The sequence below is a fragment of the Polypterus senegalus genome, chromosome 4, assembly GCF_016835505.1.
Source record: "Polypterus senegalus isolate Bchr_013 chromosome 4, ASM1683550v1, whole genome shotgun sequence".
NCBI classification, from domain to species: domain Eukaryota; kingdom Metazoa; phylum Chordata; class Cladistia; order Polypteriformes; family Polypteridae; genus Polypterus; species Polypterus senegalus.
In genome coordinates this window covers 81,172,736-81,194,484 of record NC_053157.1, presented here as the reverse complement: position 1 = coordinate 81,194,484, position 21,749 = coordinate 81,172,736, and the positions used below count along the sequence as shown (strand labels likewise).

The 21,749-nt window shown below is 37.9% G+C and overlaps 1 protein-coding gene across 4 annotated transcripts in view; it reads right to left on the bottom strand.

Annotated features, from left to right (window-relative positions):
• The window catches only part of pcm1 (pericentriolar material 1), a 203,021-nt gene extending 181,793 nt beyond the window's left edge, over window positions 1-21,228 (bottom strand). For all 4 annotated transcript variants that reach the window (XM_039750949.1, XM_039750951.1, XM_039750950.1 and 1 more), the window contains exons 1-2: window positions 21,057-21,228; window positions 4,960-5,080 (exon numbers count right to left, since the gene is read on the bottom strand). In XM_039750949.1, the coding sequence (XP_039606883.1) occupies window positions 4,960-5,052 (93 nt within the window). In that variant the 5' untranslated portion in view covers window positions 5,053-5,080; window positions 21,057-21,228. The remainder of the gene's footprint in view (window positions 1-4,959; window positions 5,081-21,056) is intronic.
• Window positions 21,229-21,749: the final 521 nt, after the last annotated feature.

Genomic DNA, 21,749 nt, shown 5'->3' with positions numbered 1-21,749 from the left:
GAAACTCAAAATTAAGTAAAGGAGACATAAAAATACTTGGAAAAAACATACCCCTTGATAATTTTTTTGAGGCACAGCTATTAATAAAATTGCTACATTCTGGGGAAAACAAGTTTCCTTAGGTAATATTTCATATTATTAATGCAAGAAACTATGATCAGTAATATAAAATGAATATGCTGAAATAAACTAAGTAATTTATTACAAGCTATGCCAAATGTATCAAAAATAAAACAAAAGAACTTCAGTTGTATGTTGCTGCACATAATGATATTACAAAAATAACAGATGGGTATGAGTACGAGTACAACATACAGTATGGGGTTGTGAGGTGCAATTTATGTAAAAGAGAATCTGAATCTAAGGTGTGATTAGCCAAATCACAGGAAAGATTTCACTAAAAAGCTCTGGGGAGAAGAGCTTAATATTGGGATTTTGTATAAACAATTAAACACTGACGATTGATTAATCAAAAAAATGTATATCAACCACTTAATCAATAAGCAGAATAGTTAATTGCAGCCAGGTCTCAAAATGCATGTTTTTAATAATATTTACAAAGAAAGTTTAGAAGGGAATGCTATAGTAATGTGGGATTTTAATTACAATATTAACTAATAAGCCTCAGAAATAGCAGAGCACAAGTACTGGCTTCTAACCATAGCTTTCAACACTACTTTTTTTCTTTTGCCATACGCTTTTAATTTGCATTTTATGTACCGTTTACTTCATTAATAGTATCCAAAAGCTAATTTTTAAAAATGAGCAGCACAGACACAAGTGCAAGCAAAATTGAACGTCAAGGAGAAGCAAATACTTCACTGCCATTTTCACTTGACTGCTCATTTACCTTTCAGCCCTACCGTGTCAGCAGTGACACAGCCACAACATTTGTCACACTCTTATTTTGAGGGACTCTAAAATGCTTTACAGATACTATCTGGAAAAATTCTGTACTGATAAATAGAGCTCCAAAATTGGACTTTATATGGACTTATAAATTAAAACAAATATGCACACAAAAAAAAAACACATTTCACTTAAAATAAACCAGAAAATGTATACATAGTTTAACATTCAGGTGTATGCAGGGACTTCGTTAACTGGGTTGAAAGTTGGAGCATTTTAAGAACAGCCAGTTCTACTTAAAGCATACAGTGCATCCAGAAAGTATTCACAGTGCATCACTTTTTCCACATTTTGTTATGTTACAACCTTATTCCAAAATTGATTTAATTCATTTTTTCCCCTCAGAATTCTACACACAACACCCCATAATGACAAGGTTAAAAAAAAAGTTTACTTGAGGTTTTTGCAAATTTATTAAAAATAAAAAAACTGAGAAATCATATGTACATACGTATTCACAGCCTTTGCTCAATACTCGATGCACCTTTGGCAGCAATTACAGCCTCAAGTCTTTTTGACTATGATGCCACAAGCTTGGCACACCTATCCTTGGCCAGTTTCACCCATTCATCTTTGCAGCACCTCTCAAGCTTCATCAGGTTGGATGTGAAGCGTCGGTGCACAACCATTTTAAGATCTCTCCAGAGATGTTCAATCGGATTCAAGTATGGTCTCTGGCTGGGCCACTCAAGGACATTCACAGAGTTGTCCTGAAGCCACTCCTTTAATATCTTGGCTGTGTGCTTAAGGTCGTTGTCCTGCTGAAAGTTGAACCATCGCCCCAGTCTGAGGTCAAGAGCACGCTGGAGCAGGTTTTCATCCAGGATGTCTCTGTACATTGCTGCAGTCATCTTTCCCTTCATCCGGACTAGTCTCCCAGTTCCTGCCGCTGAAAAACATCCCCACAGTATGATGCTGTCACCACCATGCTTCACTGTAGGGATGGTATTGGCCTGGTGATCAGCGGTGCCTGGTTTCCTCCAAACGTGACGCCTGGCATTCGCATCAAAGAGTTCAATCTTTGTCTCATCAGACCAGAGAATTTTGTTTCTCATGGTCTGAGAGTCCTTCAGGTGCCTTTTGGCAAACTCCAGGCGGGCTGCCATGTGCCTTTTACTAAGGAGTTGCTTCCGTCTGGCCTCTCTACCATACAGGCCTAATTGATGGATTGCTGCAGAGATGGTTCTCCTCTCTCCACAGAGGAACTTTGGAGCTCTGACAGAGTGACCATCGGGTTCTTGTTTACCTCCCTGACTAAGGCCCTTCTCCCCCGATCGCTCAGTTTAGATGGCCAGCCAGCTCTAGGAAGAGTCCTGGTGGTTTCGAACTCCTTCCACTTACGGATGATGGAGGCCACTTTGCTCATTGGGACCTTCAAAGCACTTTTTCTGTAACCTTCCCCAGATTTGTGCCTTGAGACAATCCTGTCTCGGAGGTCTACAGACAACTCCTTTGACTTCATGCTTGGTTTATGCTCTGACATGAACTGTCAACTGTGGGACCTTATATAGACAGGTGTGTGTCTTTCCAAATCATGTCCAATCAACTGAATCTACCACAGGTGGACTCCAATTAAGCTGCAGAATCATCTCAAGGATGATCAGGGGAAACATGATGTACCTGAGCTCAATTTGGAGCTTCATGGCAAAGGCTGTGAATACTTATGTACATGTGCTTTCTCAGTTTTTTTATTTTTAATAATTTTGCAAAAACCTCAAGTAAACTTTTTTCACATTGTCATTATGGGGTGTTGTGTGTAGAATTATGAGGAAAAAAAATGAATTTAATCCATTTTGGAATAAGGCTGTTACATAACAAAATGTGGAGAAAGTGATGCGCTGTGAATACTTTCCGGATGCACTGTATGTTGACGTATAAGACAGGACTAGAGATATAAGGCAGAATAGACAGACATAATTATCACACAGAGAGGCTATTTATTTATTTGCTCTTTAGAGTTCTAATTTAGTCTTTAAAGCTCATGTCCTATGTTGTGTGGAGTTGTTGCTTTGTTGCTGCTATGAGTACAAATTCACAAAAATGAATTTAATCCATTTTGGAATAAGGCTGTAACATAACAAAATGTGAAAAAAGTGATGCGCTGTGAATACGTTCCGGATGTACTGTATTGCTGATAACTTGCATTTACTGGAGCACAAAGCAGGGAATATAAAGAAGTACTGCAGGATTTTACTTCTATTGTGGACAAGGTCTGTGTATGTTCATCTATTTGTGTCCAGGTTTTTATAGCTTGTATGTTTGCTGTCCAGTAATAAAACTGAAAGTTACGTAGAGCCATGCCTTCTGCCTTTGGTCTTTGTAGGGTTGCTCTTTGGATACGTGGATGTTTTGAGTTCCAAATAAATTAGGTTATTGTTGAATCTAATTGCTTAAAAAATGATTTATTGATGTAATTTTGAATGTTTTGAAATAAAAAAGAAGCTTAGGAAGATTATTCATCTTAGCAATGTTAATCCTTCCAGCTAGAGTGAGATGAAGGGTTGACCATCTATGCAAGTCTTGCCTAATCTTTTCCATGCTGACGGCAAAATTTTGTTGATAAAGAATGTTATGTTTATTTGTGATTTTTACCCCTAGGTATTTAAACTGTTCTGCAATGATAAAAGGTAGGGTGTCTAATCTAATACAGTATTATATGCTTGAGAATTCAATGGAAAGAGTACACTTTTATTCAGATTAATTCTGAGACCAGTGATCTTTTGAAATTCTTTAAGTGCTGTTAAGACTGCAGGCACAGAATTTTGTGGGTCTGATATATACAGTACCATATCATCTGCTTATAGAGATATTTTTTGTTCCAGTCCTTCTCCGATAATCCCCTTTATCTGATCAGCATTTCGACAGTGAACCGCCAGTGGTTCAATGGAGATTGCAAATAGCAGCAGTGACAAGGGGCATCCCTGTCTGGTACCTCGTTCTAGTTTAAAGTAGTCTGAACAAATGTTGTTGATACAAACTGAAGCTTCTGGATTGCTTTACAGTAGTTTGATCCATGCACAAATGTTCAAGCCAAACCCAAATTTCTCTAATGTAGTGAAACATTATTTCCATTCAATCATGTCAAATGCTTTTTCTGCATCCAATGATAATAATATTTCTGGGGTGTTTGACTTTGTTGGTGAGTATATTACATTTTTTTTATAATAGAGAGATAGATTAGGCTGATATATCAAAAGAATTCAAATTTCACATAAAAGATGACATTCTGAGCATTTTAACAAGTTCTTTACAAGTTCTAATATACCAAAAACAGGCAGTACTACAGAAAGTGGGTATATATAGCAGAACTGACTTTTTTCAGATCTAAAACTAATTTTCTCTTTTCCATTATTTTGTCAGCTTGCATTTTTTTACAATGAAAATGTGAACATCTATATCAATTGTAGTCTTCATACACTATTTTTCCCTATTAACTTTTATACTATGTCGGTAAGGATAATGTTACTATTGTGTCTAATATTAAGGGAAAGCTACATTGATACTGAATCAGATAAATTAAATAGAAATTAATGATAGTGTAATCAATTACACCTTTAGAGTCAAATACAAGGATGTGCCCTGGAGGATGGACTACAATAGCACTACAGTTTTAGTACTGACAAACGCTGAACCGTAAAAATAAACAAAACACAAAGCAGCCAATTTTCTTTTCTCTAGAACCTCAAAACATTTTAATCAAACAAGTCAAGGCGTTTTTGATATTTTGGGATATTTAGTTTTTCTTTTGTAGGAAGGGTTTTTACCCATAAACATTGATATCTTGAAATATCTTTTCTTAATGTATACATACTGTACTGACTTAGTTGTACCATCCTAAAAAAAATCATCTTTTAACTAATGGGAAATACTGGACTGTTATTTGTTCATGAGTAAGTGTGTCTAATTTACATTGCATAAACACATTATACAGTATATGCTTATTCCCCCAAAGTCCCTAATAATAAACAAAATGTTCTACTAAATACCTCAATTCATTTATGCAATATTCATGCTGCTGAAGCTTAAAGGAGAAATAAAACACAACTTTACCATGTTGTTCAGTCTGTCTTCAAGGCTACTATTGCTGACAACCCAATCTTGATCATCAAGGTGATCTTCTAACGGCAACCCTCCTGTAGCCATTGTAAAGACTTAGCAAGTTCTCTCTTTCCTGTTAAATCAAAAAATTTCATTAAGCTCATATATCTAGTATAAACTTTTTAATTCACTTATGTATTGGAAAATTTACTCTCAGGAAAATGAAAATAGTTATCAGCTGTATGAAGTAAATGCTAGCATAACATGAATCCTTACATTAACAAGTTAACTGCCTACTGAATAAAAGAAGAAAAAAAATAATCTAAATAATTATTTCACAGTTATGTTTTTTTTTATTTATTTTATTTTTTATTTTTTTTTACTAAAATGGTCATACGTTCTGTGGAAAAATGACTACCTACTCTTGGTCCAGAGAATGCAATGGTACTGCCTTATTATCAAGCTCCTCACACTACAATGTAAACTGAGCCCACCAAACCTGTACAGAAACATTACTTTGTCAACCTTGTGCTATTTAGGATGACAGCTTTGGGTAGTTTTGATGTCTACTTGTTTTCCAAACAACTCAGCAAATCAAGAGACCAGTACATCATAAACAACACTAATGTACATATCAGCATTCACTCCAGGTCAATTTAGAGATACCAGCTAACCTAATGGGTACATATTTAAAAAAATCACAAGACCAAAAAATAACAGGTGAACTACTTGGGGTAGGAACTGGTCCCAGGTCCTTTGATTTGAGGGGAATGAACATTAAGCAATTTTACACAACACTCAGCATTTCCACAGGACACTAAGATGGCAACTTAGTGCAGAAATGACCCAAATACCAATTAAATTATTTTTATAACTAGTTTAATGCTAAGAATTGCCATAAGTGATAAGAGTGTTATAATAAACCATCTGTATAACTGAGTGCAGAGTGTTTTATATTAAGATGTGCTACATGCAGAGCCTTGAGGTTCAGGTTACAAAGTAAAAATACTCATTTCACCTTTCCTTAAATTTTAGGTTGCCATGCTTATTCAAGTAAAATGTGTTACATGAAAGACAGAGAGAAAAGAGAGAATCTCCTTTTGTCGGATGAGAGAATTTTAATATATTTTATGATTTTGTAAAAATTTACTTGGCAAATGAACCCCAAGGACATTGCTCTTGACTGGCCTTTTTTGGCATGAAATAATAGATTATTAGCATAATGTATTAGGCAGAAAGTCTTTTAGATTTGGGCTGCAAGAACCTCTAAGTGCTAAACAAAAACTGGACTCAAAGGTTAGGCAGTAGAAAATGTAAAGAATGACTCAGTGTAAAATAAAAAAAAAAAAATCCGAACGGTTAAGTGACAGGTAGTAAGGAAGTAAATTAGTAACTGGAATCTTAATAGTGAAAAAAATTAAACAAGACAATTTTTCACCAGAGGAATGAGGGGGCACATTTTTCATTAAACACCTGGTGCTCATATTCTAGTGAGATTTCCTTAACTGTTTGATCTTTATTTTCATGCATCGTTATTTTTCTGCACAAAGCTGATCTCCAATAGAGCTGTCACATACTCATTTTACTTAGAATGCATCTGAATTTATTTTACACCTCTTTAATACCTGAAATAAAGTTCAAACTTTCAAAGCTATCCACTCAACTTTGTGTTACTGTAATCAATACAGTGAGATGCATAATTGTGTTTGAGCTACAGAAAACTTTACACAGACACCACTAATGAAGCAACCACTACATACTAATGCTAATAAAAAAAAAACTTTAAATAAAACAATAAGATTAATTTACTTAACTGTAACATAATAAGCCAATTCCCATGCACAAAGAAACTAACAATGAGAGTTCACCTAACATTTTTCACTTAATATACACAAGACAAGACTTTGTGCCAAGAGACGAATTGAAAACCTAACCGGTCGAAGCAGGGGTGAAAATAAAAAGGCAAAACAGTAGAAGAAGAAAAGGCTAAGAGTAGAAGACAAAGTAGAACATCGTAAAAAGGTTCAAAAACATTGGCGTGATACACATGCAGAGCAGGTTAGAGATTATTAAAGTACCAAAATTCGAAAGTCTCAAAAAACCAAAGATCGCATTAGCACTAACAAACGGAAATTACTCAGTGAAATAACGGGAATGGGGAAAAGCAATCAAATATATGGACATAGGTGATATGACAGAGCTACTACAAGTTTAATTTCAAAGAAACCACAATTTGGTCAGGTTTATATTTATGATCACAGAGAAGCGATGCAACATAGTATCGAAAGAGTTAAGCGATCGGATGTATTAGAAATTCTATAGCCAATAATGGATACAAATCGATATGTCCAAAGGTATCGCACTTGACACGAAATTTATCTAAAAAACACGAACAGAGAAGTTTTCTTGAATTTCTATACCAATCTGAAAAATCACACTTGCATATATAATAAACCAACATCAAAGACAGAGTTGATATTTGTGTTTATCCAAAAGCAAAGCACAATTCGTCACAAGCGGCAGATCCGGGAAATGACTAGCACGTAGGGCCCGCATTGGGGGTTGACGAGCGAAGCGAGCAGGGGGCATAGCCTCCAAGTCAATATATATATAACTAGCAAAATACCTTACATTTTGAAAATAACGTAACATGATTGTCAATGTAATTGTTTTGTCACTGTTGTGAGTGATGAGTGTTGCTGTCATATATATATATATATATATATATATACATACATACATATCGATATATCTCTATATATCTATATATATCTATCTCTATCTCTATATATCTATATATATCTATCTCTATCTCTATCTCTATCTCTATCTCTATCTCTATCTCTATCTCTATCTCTATCTATCTATATATATATATATATATATATATATATCTATCTATCTATCTATCTATATATATATCTATATATATCTATATATACATACATACATATCTATACATATACACACATACACATATATAAACATATATATATATACACATATACATACATATCTACATATATACACACACAGCTATTTCGTATCAGTGCAATACGCTGCTTGTTAAAACGGATAACTCCGCTCTTGCGCAAGTCTGCGTGGATATTATGAACTATCATATTTGTTCAAGTTCTATTTAAATTTTAAATAGAAGGAATTTTTATTTAGTCGACAGAAATATCTTTGGTAGGAATGGTAAAACAGACAGGAATATTATTCCTGAATAAATCAACTCAAACCTTAAACAACTTATAATATTTTGCTCTCCATAAAAATATATCCTGTCTAAATTATACAAGTTAGAAATAAAGTAAACGTTAAAAGAACAAACATTCAAATTTCTTTACTCTTATGTAATTTTATATAAAAAAATAAACTTAGATTTTAAATATCCCAAAAGATTTTGCTCTCCATAAAAATATATCCTGTCAAAATTATACAAATTCAAATATGAACATGCTGCATAACAAAACCTGGAAATATAAATAAAATGTGTTCCTTTCAGCAATAACAAATCAAATCATTCAGTTGTCTTTGCTCATATGTCATTTTAGAGCTGGACGCCTGGCATCTTTTTGGCAACAAGTTCGTTTATGTTTGGTGTGAGGTTCTGTGTTGTGGAGATTCTCAGGATGGATTGCAGGTGCTCATCAGTGAGGCGACTCCTGTGTGCTGTTTTGTTAGTCTTTATCACTGAGAAGAGCTTCTCACACAGATATGTGCTACCAAACATGCACAAGGTTCGAGCCGCATGTAGACGGACTTTTTGTTCTTCAAAGTCACCAAAGCGCCGGCAAACTCAGTGTGCTCAGTTTATCAGCAAAGTGCGATTTGGGAACACCATAGTGACGACTTGGTTTAACATTACTTGGCAACAGGGAAAGTGGGGCAAGTTGCACTGGTGCATTTGTGTCTCCCATAAAAGCAGCTTCACTTGAAATCACTTTGTGATTGTGCACGGGTAAAGCGTCCGCTGAAGTGTCAGATTCTTATTTAATTCTTCTGCTTTCTGTATCTTCTGCATTGCATTCAGGTTACCCTGATGTTTTGTCTCATAGTGCCGTCTTAGATTAAATTCTGTAATTACAGCCACATTAGCTCCACAAATGAGACACACGGGTTCAGTAAACATATACTCAGCCTCCCATCGGTTTTAAAGGCTCTATTTTCAGAATCAACTTTTCTCTTCAGCATCGTGTGAGCTAGCTTCGCAATAACTTGCAGCATCATAAGCTAGACTTGATTAACGCGGTAAGTGTTCGCAAGGCAGCTGAAGCGCTGCATTATGGGATCTGTAGTTTATTGTGTTACCAGCGCTTCATATACCGGGCCATTAATAACAATAATACAGTATATAAAATGATCTCGCGGCCGGATATAATTACACGCCGGGCGGATGTGGCCCTGCCCTTGAGTTTGACACATATGGACTAAATAGAACTTGAAAAGATATATTTTTTCAAATGTGATCGCAATTCAGATAGAGTTGACGCGCACTACAGCCTGCATGCCTCAATAAGTCATCCTCCCCTCGCTCTTACTTTTTTACCGTTCATCTAATGAATACACTGAGTATGGCTTTACCAAAACAATCATTGATGGCGAATAAAGTATCCATTATTCGAGTATGTAGATCGGGATATATATATATATACATATATATATATACCCGTGTATCGCAGCGGAGAAGTAGTGTGTTAAAAAGCTAAAAAAAGAAAAGGGAACATTTTAAAAATAACGTAACATGACTGTCAATATACAGTATTTGTTTTGTGAGTGTTACTGAGTGTTGCTGTCATCAAGGATTTGATTATCATTATTTCTTTCAATCAGGTTCGTATTTGTAGGATGTGTTGTGTTCAAGTTACATTCCGTGTTTGTCAATCGTTGTAAAGATGACAGGTTTCATTCATCGATTCGTTTCTTACTGCATCAATAAACAGCTCGTCTTCTTCTTTATCTGAGACCTGACACACTGCATGCACGGTTTTTTACACTGTCTTCCTTTAGCGGGACATTGACTTTTCCACCGTGTGCTTTGTTTCCGCAGTAGCTGGATTTATGAATATGCTTGTATGTGTCAGGCGCTTCATATTTTTGCTGCCTTTTCAATTGTGTAATTCGGTTTTGTTCAGCTCTTTGGAACTGTTGCTTTTATCTGTGCACTGCGTCAGTTCACGTGAGCCTTCGGTGTACATGCATCGAAGGTTCCCAGCTGTGCTGGTGCCATCTGTGCTATGTCCATGGCTGTATTTAATGTTACCTTAGTCCTGGCACTTAAAACTTTCTCTCGCAGTTTCGCTGAGTTTGTGTCAAACATCACCCTGACCATCTCATCTTCCTCTGCATAAGCACAGTCCTTCACCCGTGAATATTTAGTGGAGTTTGCTATTGGATTGCCGCTGACGGACGGCCTTATATGGGCAGGCACTAAATTACAAACGCCAGCGGCAGCCTGTCTATGAACTTAATTTAAAGTGTAGGTTTACATCGTGCTTTGTTTCCGAAGTAGCAGAACTCATGAATATGATTGTATATGTCACTTCGCCGCTTCTTATTGTTTAGCTGCCTTCTCAATTATATAATGCATGCTTTCTTCAGCGCTTTTTGGAGGTCTTCTTGGTTTTCTATGTACTGCGTGATTACGTGGGAAGCGTGATGATGTCACGAAACTCCGCCCCACGGCGTTCAAGCTCATCTCCATTACAGTAAATGGAAAAACAGCTTCCAGTTATGACCATTACGCGTAGAATTTCGATATAAAACCTGCCCAACTTTTGTAAGGAAGCTGTAAGGAATGAACCTGCCAAATTTCAGCCTTCCACCCACACGGGAAGTTGGAGAATTAGTGATGAGTCAGTGAGTGAGTGAGTGAGTGAGGGCTTTGCCTTTTATTAGTATAGATAACCACAGAGACCCCCAAATCACAGACACAGCAATACAGCACACATAACATGAATAAAATAAGGACTTTCAATCCTTCCAATGCACCTTACCACAAACCTCATTCCAACAATCAGCCAAAAATACAATTACAATCAATACAATAAATAAAAATATTCTTCATCCTTCTCTCCTCCGGCAAGTGTGCCTGCTGCCTCAGACTCCTCCATGTGTAGCAGCGGGCTCCTTTTTAAGCTAGACCCGGGAATACTTCTGGTGCCATTCCATTTCCTTACTGAAGCACTTCCAGGGCATAGACAAAATAGAGTGTCCCTCCCCCAAAAGTACCATCTACCGATTCCAAGGGACCCCTACAGGGCTACACTTTTGGACACCATCACATTAAGGCCTTGTTCATACAGGCGTTAAAATCGAGCATTTTTTTTGCGTTCGTTGCGTCCGGTGAGCGCGGATCAAGCGCCGATTGTTTTCTACATGTAGGAGTCAATGAGAGTGTTCACACGGGCTTTGGTGACGTGCGTTTGTGCGGCTGCGCGTTTATACAGCATCAAAAAAACGTTGCATGCAGCTTTTCTTGGCGTTCAAAACCCAGCGACGCAAGGAAACCGCTTCTAGTTAGTTTTCTGCACGTTTATTTTACGCCGGAGGAGCGGGGCGTCATTTCAGTGCATAACACCGGTGTAAGCGCACACTCGACTACTGTTTCCTTACCTCAAAGTGACAAGTAGTCTCGCTTCGGGGCTAACACCAAGTCGCATATTGGTTGATCGGCGTGTAATGTGGCATTGCACCAGCTGCAACAGACAATCAAAAGTGGAAACCGACATCCGACAGTAATTAAAAAAACTTGCTCTGAAATTTTCGCATTTCTTCATAAAGCACAAAAAAAACTTCCTTTAACCCGACGTTGTGCAATCAGAGGATGAACCCAGTAGCGGCGATTTTTTTCTCTCCCTACCCTGGGAATTACAACTCGAAGACACATGATATCCAATATGGTGTTCCACAAGGCTCTATCCTGGGTCCGCTGTTATTCTCAATCTACATGCTTCCGTTAGGTCAGATTATCTCAGGGCCACACGTGAGCTACCACAGCTATGCTGATGACACACAGCTGTACTTATCAATAGCACCTGATGACCCCGATTCTATTGATTCACTAACACAATGTCTGACTAGTATCTCAGAATGGATGAATAGTAATTTTATCAAGTTAAATAAAGAGAAAACTGAAATTTTAGTGATCAGCAATAATGGATACAATGAGGCTATTAGAAATAAACTGGATACATTAGGATTAAAAGTCAAGACGGAGGTAAAAAGCTTAGGGGTGATTGTTGACTGTAATCTGAATTTTAAATCACATATTAATCAGATCATTAGGACAGCATCTTTTCACTTAAGAAACATAAGTAAAGTTAGACCTCTTTGATCACTGAAAGATGCTGAGAAATTAGTTCACGCGTTTGTTTTCAGTCGACTAGATTACTGTAACGCACTCCTCTCAGGACTACCCAAAAAAGATATAAATCGTTTGCAACTAGTGCAGAATGCAGCTGCTAGAATCCTAACTAGGAAAAGAAAATCAGAACACATTTCTCCAGTTTTGATGTCACTACACTGGTTACCTGTGTCATTCAGAATTGACTTTAAAATTCTGCTTATGGTTTATAAAGCCTTAAATAATCTAGCCCCATCTTATATATCGGAATGTCTGACACGTTATATTCCAAATCGTAACCTCAGATCCTCAAATGAGTGTCTCCTTAGAATTCCAAGAACAAAACTTAAAAGAAGTGGTGAGGCGCCTTCTGCTGTTATGCACCTAAAATCTGGAATAGCCTGCCAATAGGAATTAAGCCAGGCTGATACAGTAGAAACACTTTAAAACACTGCTGAAAACACATTACTTTAACATGGCCTTTTATAACTTCATTTTAATCGTAATTTAACTTAATCCTGATACTCTGTATGTTCAATTCATCATAACAACTATTCATGGTGGCTCTAAAATCGGTACTGACCCCTACTCTCTTTTCTGTTTCTTTTTCCGGTTTCTTTGTGGTGGTGGCCTGCGCCACCTCCACCTACTCAAAGCTTCACGATGCTCCAACAATGATGGACGGATTAAAAGGAAGAAGTCTTCGTGACCATCATCATCATCAAGCCCTTCCGTGAGAACCCTAAATCCAAAGAGGACTGTTTCATTTATGTTAGGTAGAATGCCCAGAGGGGACTGGGGGTATCATGGTCTGGAATCCCTACAGATTTTATTTTTCTCCAGCCGTCTGGAGTTTTTTTTTTTCTGTCCCCTGGCCATTGAACCTTACTCTTATTCGATGTTAATGTTGATTTATTTTTTATAATTATGTCTTTCATTTTTCTATTCTTTAATATGTAAAGCACTTTGAGCTACTGTTTGTATGAAAATGTGCTATATAAATAAATGTTGTTGTTGTTGTTGCTACGTCGCCGTATTACGAGTATTTTTAAAACAACAAGATTAATATCTAACATAGCAAAATGGACCATATTGAAAGGAGGCACCTCAAATAAAACGACAAGGGCTTTCATATCCAGTTCCTGACACTGCCTCCACAGGTTAACACACAAACTACAATTTGGGCTGCAGGCTGGCGTTAGACAGAGACAAACGAACGCCGGTGTAGAAGTCAATCGATCGCCACCACAAAATGCAACATAAACGTCTAGGACGTTCAGAGCAAGTTTGTTTATCCAAAAACTTAACGCCCGTGTGAACAAGGCCTAACACCCATACAAGGACCAATGGGGCTTAGAACCACTCCCAAGTTATACCTGCTGGGCACAAAGTTATCTTTTCATCTAGCCGGCCAATCCATCCATCCTTCCTCTCGGGCTTCCCGTCCATGCTATATGCACACACACAGAAATATACACACAAACAGATATACAACTGTCACAAAATTTATTTCAGCTGGAAAAATTTTAAATTATGCATTTTTTTTTTAAAAAATGAAATTTCCTTTGTTCTTTGTTTTTGAAGAGTTTCCATCTACTTATAAATGTAAAAAACATTTTACAGAGTCATTGTTAATTTGAATTAATACTATTAAAAATAATATATTTTTACTCCATTTTAAACAAATGCAGTTTTATTTACTACGGCTTATTAATAAAAGTGAATTGTTCTCCTCTTTTTCTAACAATGGTCTTCAGCATTCAAGTACTCTGTATGTGTGTTGGTGTTCAAAAGTGTCACCTTTGCAATCCTAATATACATCTAATAAAATACATTAAATGCATTATTGCATCAACCTGAGCCAAATCAACAGATTTTAGCCCACTCCGATTTGCTTCATACTTGCTGAAATTAATGTAATGAGCCCAAACACCTATATTGAAAAACTGCAAGCATGCGCCAGAAACTCTTTATTAGTTTCTGAGATATGGAGGATTTAAAAAGGAGGTGTGGTCCTAACAACAATCATAACTTTTGAACTATCAATGTTAGTGTTAGGTGCTTCACATTTTCTGAGATTTTTATTCAGTATCAGATGTCCAATATCTAAAGTAATTGGTCTATAGTTGCATATTTGCCAACTTATGGCTGTCTGAAAATTGTTTTAAAAATGTTTTTGTGCATTTGAGCAATTATGGCTCTCTATTTTCCCCACAATAAACATCATCAGATCATGTTTCCTCCATATCTAAGTAACAAATGGAAGATACATGGCTAAAATGTAGCACACTATTTTCTGGGCACAGCAGCATTATTTAGTTATTATTTACTAGCCAACCCGCGGCGTAGTATACGCCGCATAATTATGTATTGTTGGGTGAACACCTCCTGAAAAACACAGTTGTCCAAATGGGGTTGGTTTTGAGGATACGACTGTAGGTGAATGAAAAGCTGTAACTCTGGAGAGGACAACATACAATACAGCGTTTTACACACTGCATACAGCAATTCACATCCGCGACATGATTTTCCTAGATGGTCCTGTCGCGTCCACCCTCGTACTCTAAGCATACACACTGCCTGGTCATGTGCCCGGTCGCATGCCGCGTCCACCCTCATTCTCGAAGCATACACACCGCCTGGTCATGTGCCCGCTCGCAAGAGAAACTCACCAGCTGCCTGTGTGTGTGCCTCTGTCTGTCTCTAGCGCTGCCTGTGTGTGTGCCCGTGTCTGTCTCTGGCGCTGCCTGTGTGTGTGCACAGCTTTCTCTTGCGCTGCCTCTGTGTGAACCGGTCAGGCACAGAGAAGGTCAGCTGCTGAGAGAGTGTCTTGAATGTTGCAGGGCCTGCAATGGTGAAGCAGGTAAGACGGTAATAAAACAGAGGCACTGGTTTTTAAAGACTGCTTCCTTCATTGTGTTTTAACCTCAGTTTTAAAGGATTGTTTTAATGATCCCATGGGATACCCCTCGCAAACTGTTTTACACGCTGCATATGGCGATTCACTTCCGCGAGAAACATGCCTCTATGAACAGTCAACGTGGCTCAGAGTTGCATGTGGACTCTACGACAGACGAACATATGACGCCGTTTTTTTCTGTGTCATCGCGTCCAAGTTGGTGGGCGTGGTTCTGCAAGTTGTCGTCGTATCCAATGGTCTTAGAGTTGGTAGGCGTGGCTCCTTCCTGCGTGCACCATGGGCGTCTTACTTGTCGGCGGCGTAGTAAATCCACGCCCCTTCTGACGTGCTTTCCATGGGTGTCTTGCCTTAGTGAATTTTTATATATATATATATATATATATATATATATATATATATATATATATATATATATATATATATATATATATATATATATATATATATATATATATATATATATATATATATATATATATATATATATATACATACACATACACATATATACACACACACATATGGTTGGTATGTAAAACAGCATATTTGATGCATCACCGAGAGCTTTCGTTTCAGTAGCACAAAAACAGCAAGTTTTGCTCAACTTTCATCTCACAACCTAAGAAGATTTAACAACAAAGAAATGTGTAAGAAAGAAATATAGAAGAGGAACTGATAGACAAGCTTGTGAAGCGACCACAATGTGGCATTAGTCTGACAAGGAAGAAAAACATTTTCCAACATAACGACATATGTAGAAGAGTTGCTTTCCATGGTGCTTGTTGCGCTGCTTACCTGTCAGACAGTCAGTTATTATCCTACCCGCTATATCCTAACACAGGGTCCCGGGGGTCTGCTGGAAGCAATCCCAGCCAGCACAGGGTGCAAGGCAGGAACAAACACCAAGCAGGGCGCCAGCCCACCACAGAGCACACGCGCGGACACACGCACGCACACACCAAGCACACCTAACCTGCATGTCTTCAGACCGTGGAAGGAAACCGGAGCACCCGGAGGAAACCCATGCAGGCATGGGGAGAACATGCAAACTCCATGCAGGGAGGACCAGGAAACCAAACCCAGGTCTCCTAACTGTGAGGCACCATGCCGTGCCGCCCCTGCTTACCTGTATGTATCTAAATTGCATTTTCTATAGTTTGAATGCTTCATACATGCATAAAAGGCAAATTATTCACTGATTGGTACAGCTTAAAGATAAATCCTGTGGTCAGCGGTGTTACCAGAGTAGTGAAAAATTCAGAGCATGAAAATCAGAATGTAAACATGTATATATGCATGTTTCCCTACTGAGTTAATTTTACAAATGTTTGGTACAAGGTGCGCTCTGATTGGAGTGGAATGCTTATTATCAATCATCTTGCGAATGAACGTACAACTTAACACTTTTTTGTGTCACTTTAACATTTGCTTTGTTTTTATTTAATGACAAGATGCCATTTGCCAGTCCTGAAGACTATTCCATTAATGTGACACGGGGCTCACTGTGGTTTCTTAAAAAAATGTCTCAGTTTTCCTATGTTATAAACATGCCATCAAAGTCCTGCCTGTGTTAATAGTTTTGAAAGTGCATAAAGCACACGAGAATCTGATTTTCACTCAACAGTCCCTCTGCAGAGTTTGCCATATATGTGTACATGCCCAGTGTAGGTGAAGGTCTACATCATTAATTTTTTGAGAACTACGATTCCTTTCCCTTCGTTGCACTATACACTGTGCAGTGGACAAACCACCATACCATTACCCATCTTCTTCTCTTCAAGCTGTGTACAGCAAATTTCAACACACCGGAGAATTTAAAGGGAAACTGTAGTAAAGTAAGAAGGCATGCATTTATGCGGTGCAACAGGCGCAACACATGTTTGTGTGATATACCAGGTAAGCTAGCAAGAGTGTGACGAAGTTTGGTGGTAGGAAGAGGTTGCGGGGAGTTACTCATTATTTTGCTTCAGTACCATTTCAATATCGGTATTTGGGTCTGAAATCTGATATTAATACCTACAAATCAAAACTTTAGTACCAATCCAACACTAGTGTACACTGGGTTGCAAGATGCCTAATTATTGATCAGAGAGAGAGAGAGAGAGATCAAAAACAGATTTACTCTTCTGTTACAAGGCTGGAAGTGAAAAGTTTGTATGACAGTCCATCATAAAAGATGAAACATGGCTCCATCACTATGAACCGAAGACAAAAAGTCAGTCAGAATAATGCCAACTCAATTTCTCATTTATTTTTTTTTTTTAAGAAGTTGCAGAAAGATTAAAAGGGAATTCAACCTCACAAACAAATTCTCCTTCAACACACTGCACAACCTATAAAATGCAACAAAGAAAGCAATCACATTACACAAATGGATTATTTCCCCAACCACTCCAGAGCCCAGACCTTGCTCTCTGACATTTGGATCTCTCAGCAACATCTGTAGCAGAAGCTAGGAAAGTAAAATGTGGCTCCAAGTGCCCAAATATCACACATCAAAAAAAGCAAACCCCTTTTCTATAAGGTGTCTCCTCACTTGAGGTGTTCATGCAAAGGCTCAGGCTGATGGTGATCACAGTAAATGTACTGATGAAGTTGGAGCCGAGTCCAGGCACACAGCTTTAAGTGAGCAAGGAACATACGAAGGGGCTGAGCATACAACCCTATGGGTCCTTTAGCTGATGGCAAACATGGGACCAACACATGAAAGCAACATGCATTTAAAATGCAAAAGCCTGAAACTACACAATCAATACCTTTATAGGTTGTTAATGGAAACATTAAGCCAAGCCAAATAAATTAAACACAAGCTGAACAAAACTCTCACAATTGTACACAACAACAAATCTGACTACAAAAAATGTACAATTACCAAAAATTATTTTGAAATTGTAATAAATATTTGGATACTGCCAAGCTTTAAAACATAAAACACACTAAAATGTATTACGAACACAATGTGCTGCAGATTTAAGTGTTTTTCTGAGATTATTAAATTAATCTGGCCACAATGACCACCTTAACCTAGGCTGAACTAAACTGAACTTGATTTTAATGTTGGAGGAAAAATGAGCATTGGTAAACTGCTGCCAAAAATGCAGAAGAACAGGACATGACAACAAAACTAAAGCCTACAAGCAGGAACTTCAGATGATCCATTTTTAATTCAAATAGCTCCAATTTAATACTGAATACTAATATGAATGTATTAATACTGTAATACATTAAAAAGGTATGTACCCTTTACTACATTTCAGTATCAGTATGCTTGCACAGAAAGCCACTCTAACACCAACTATGTCACTGTCTGAATACTTATGGACTGCAATGTAGTTACTTCCTAATCTTACTTAAAATGTATATCTTGCTTTCACTAGCACATGCGCTTTCAAAAATCACTTTGTTTTGCTAGAAATTTGCTGCATTTTAAAATAAAGTACAAGCTATGCTATATTTTGACACACTTATTAACATATATAACCTACCAAATTACTTAATCATCCAGTACACCTTTCACAAAGGACGTTAAATTCAAAGAAATAGAACAGGTGCAATCAACAATAGAGTGCTCACAATGTGAAAAGGAGTGATTTTTGCAAGCACCTGCTCTACAGAATTAATTACTGTACTTGTTAGAAATTATGTCAGTTGAGTGCACTTAACAGGTACATCAAGCATTTCAGTAAGTTCTACTAAAGCGAATCTAGACTTGCTGTTGTCCATAATTCTGCATGAATGCAACACACACTGCATTAGGCTATATTGAAGAATCAAATTATACCTGGAGTACAGGAGAGGACAGGAACACTAGTTTTGTAATTAGGAGAATGAATGGAATTGAAAATAATCACCAATGCATAATTCAAGACTTGTAAATCTCTGATGTTTAGTAGCTGAAAGGCCTCCGTGGATTTTTACAGCACAAAACATTTAAAGTATTTCAGGTTTTCCACATTAGAAAAAAGTGCACACTTGACAGCATGCACGTTACACTCGACTACTGCAGACAAAAAATAATACAGCTATAGACTTAACGACACCTATATACTAATGTATATGTTTTTCAGTTCGGTCAGGACTACACAGGGTGATAAACATGTCGTAGAAAACCTAGAAGAAACATTTTTTCTCAACTATAACAATAAAAGATAAAACACGAGAATCAATAGGAATCACCCACTCTGCTGCAGATGAACAGTCGAGAACTGCTGCTGTCACGGAATCAATTTGCTTAAGCGGTTGTACAACCAACAGCTGCAGGGTCGTCCAGTTCAAAGTCAATAAAAGAATTTTAAGATTCGGAGCCCATGTTATACCGGACACAAGGGCAATCATTTTTCGACCACTAAACTAAATAAATGATGAGCCTTTTTCATATAAGAAATTGTAATCCCCTTTCATTCACAGCTGAACATACGTGGGCCTCTCAGCCGAAATACGAGCATCGTTTCCTGGCTATATGCACAAAAAGACCCCACATTTGTTCAACGAACAAAACTCACACAAAAGAAGCGAGATCGGCAAGGTCCAGTCAGAGAGCTGAGCTGTAGTCGCAAATGAAACAGTATGTGTAGACCGAGGTGTTTGTATGTGTGTATTAATCAGACAGCGTGTGCGATCCCGCGCAAGTGCCCGCCGTAACTTAGTCAGCGCGCCCTCTTTGGCGCATTTAAAAAGATCCGGCTACGACAGCATGGGCTAATTTTTTGGCGCCCCAGCCCTCTTGTAATCCTGTCTTTACCCACTGTAACGGCTATCCGGAAGTATCAAAACCATCAGCAATTAAGTATTCCATGGAGCAGGTGGGGACTATGGCATTTCAAAATAAAATTCCTACCAACACGATTCCCTTAGTACATCTCGGCGTTAAAGCACGCGAGATTTGCATACAAACCTACATTATTATGTGGAGACGAATACTGCCTCCTTAACAGACAATATCACTTGACAACTTATATTCACCGATTGATTTGTCTACTATTGTGGAAAAGTATTTAGGAGTCACTACAACCAGGAAGTAAACGTAAGACTAGCACTAAGGAACACACGCGTTTTATGTGTATTAAAAATAAGCATACTAGACATTGGTCTGTGTTGCGATTTTCATTAAAATGTATCAAGGGAAGGTAAACAAAGCGCTGGGGGCAGAGACGAAGGGCTATCATTTTTATGAAACGTCCTCCTGCGCTACACGCACGCGCCCGTGTAACTGCGATCACCATAGAAACGCGACAACTTAGATAAAAGTGCGCAGGAAAAAAGTTCATGCTGTCAAAGTAGCACGCCTTCAGAATAATATTTTCGAGATACATGACGAACGGAGACTCCTCAAAAAGGTCTGTTTTCCGGAGATCCTTCAGACTTTCGTGCATATATTAAAATGTAATTGACCGTGCATGCAGGTCATTTGTTAAAGTTTTCCCTAAAGGTACAGGCCAAGAAGATATCTCTTTAGCTGGCACCAGGCCACTGTTTGCTAATATGCGGTCCAATAAGAATCACTCAATAACCGTATACAGCAAGGAATACAACCTATGTAACCTCCTGTACGGCAACAGAACCTGTTTCATTCTGGTGGAGTAACTAAACTTTCTGATAGAGATAAACATAATGTTTGAGTAGCGTTACTATTGAGTACCTAACATGAAAGAAATAAAAGTGAAACTACAAAGGTATGCATAAACAACTTGTTTCAACGCTAAGTTTACTTTGACAAGCTTCAATCAGATAAAAACATGACGTTTACCGTTGCTTAACATTAGATATACAACAAAAGTAGACAAAAACAACCATTAGAGTCAGCAACATTTCTTAGGTTTCGGTAAAAAGAAAAACACTCACCAAACACAGCCGTAACTATGAACCAAAAATCTCCAAATCGCCGAGATTCCAACGAACTCCCCCCAACACTTGTCTGATACGATTTTAAAGCTGACAATTCAACCGACTGACACCGAACCGTAATGCAGAACACAACCTGCCGCCATCTTTCCCGTTCAAGCGGACTACGCGGAGGGATACGCCGTTTCCCCTCACGAATGCATTGTCAAAACGACACATTGCCATCTAAGCACTCGTCGTAGCTTTTATTTTTGGATGCTCTCTTATTCCTAGCTACATGAGAATACAGATGAGAATAACATCGAAGAGCCGCGAGTATATGAGTTAACGGGAGGGAGATTGGGACTAGATGTCTGTGCGGATGCGGACGAACTATAACATAAAGAACTTGGAGCGACGGGCAGCCAATCAGGATATGCCAAAGGTGGGACTTAAGGACTCACAGGAAGAACTGAGCGGTTTCCCAAACACAAAGCGGTTGCTGTGAAACGTAGTTTTTCTTCTTATTGTGCTAGTTCCTGTAATTCTTTAACAAATCATAATATACAAGGAAAATATTTTAATGGGCATCTACAGGTATTTAAACTGACATACATGGGAATCGTCAAACGTATTTAAATGACCTCAATAACTGTAATTGTATGCAGATAGATACAGTAGTACATTATTTGTACAGAGAGGGAAATTTATTAG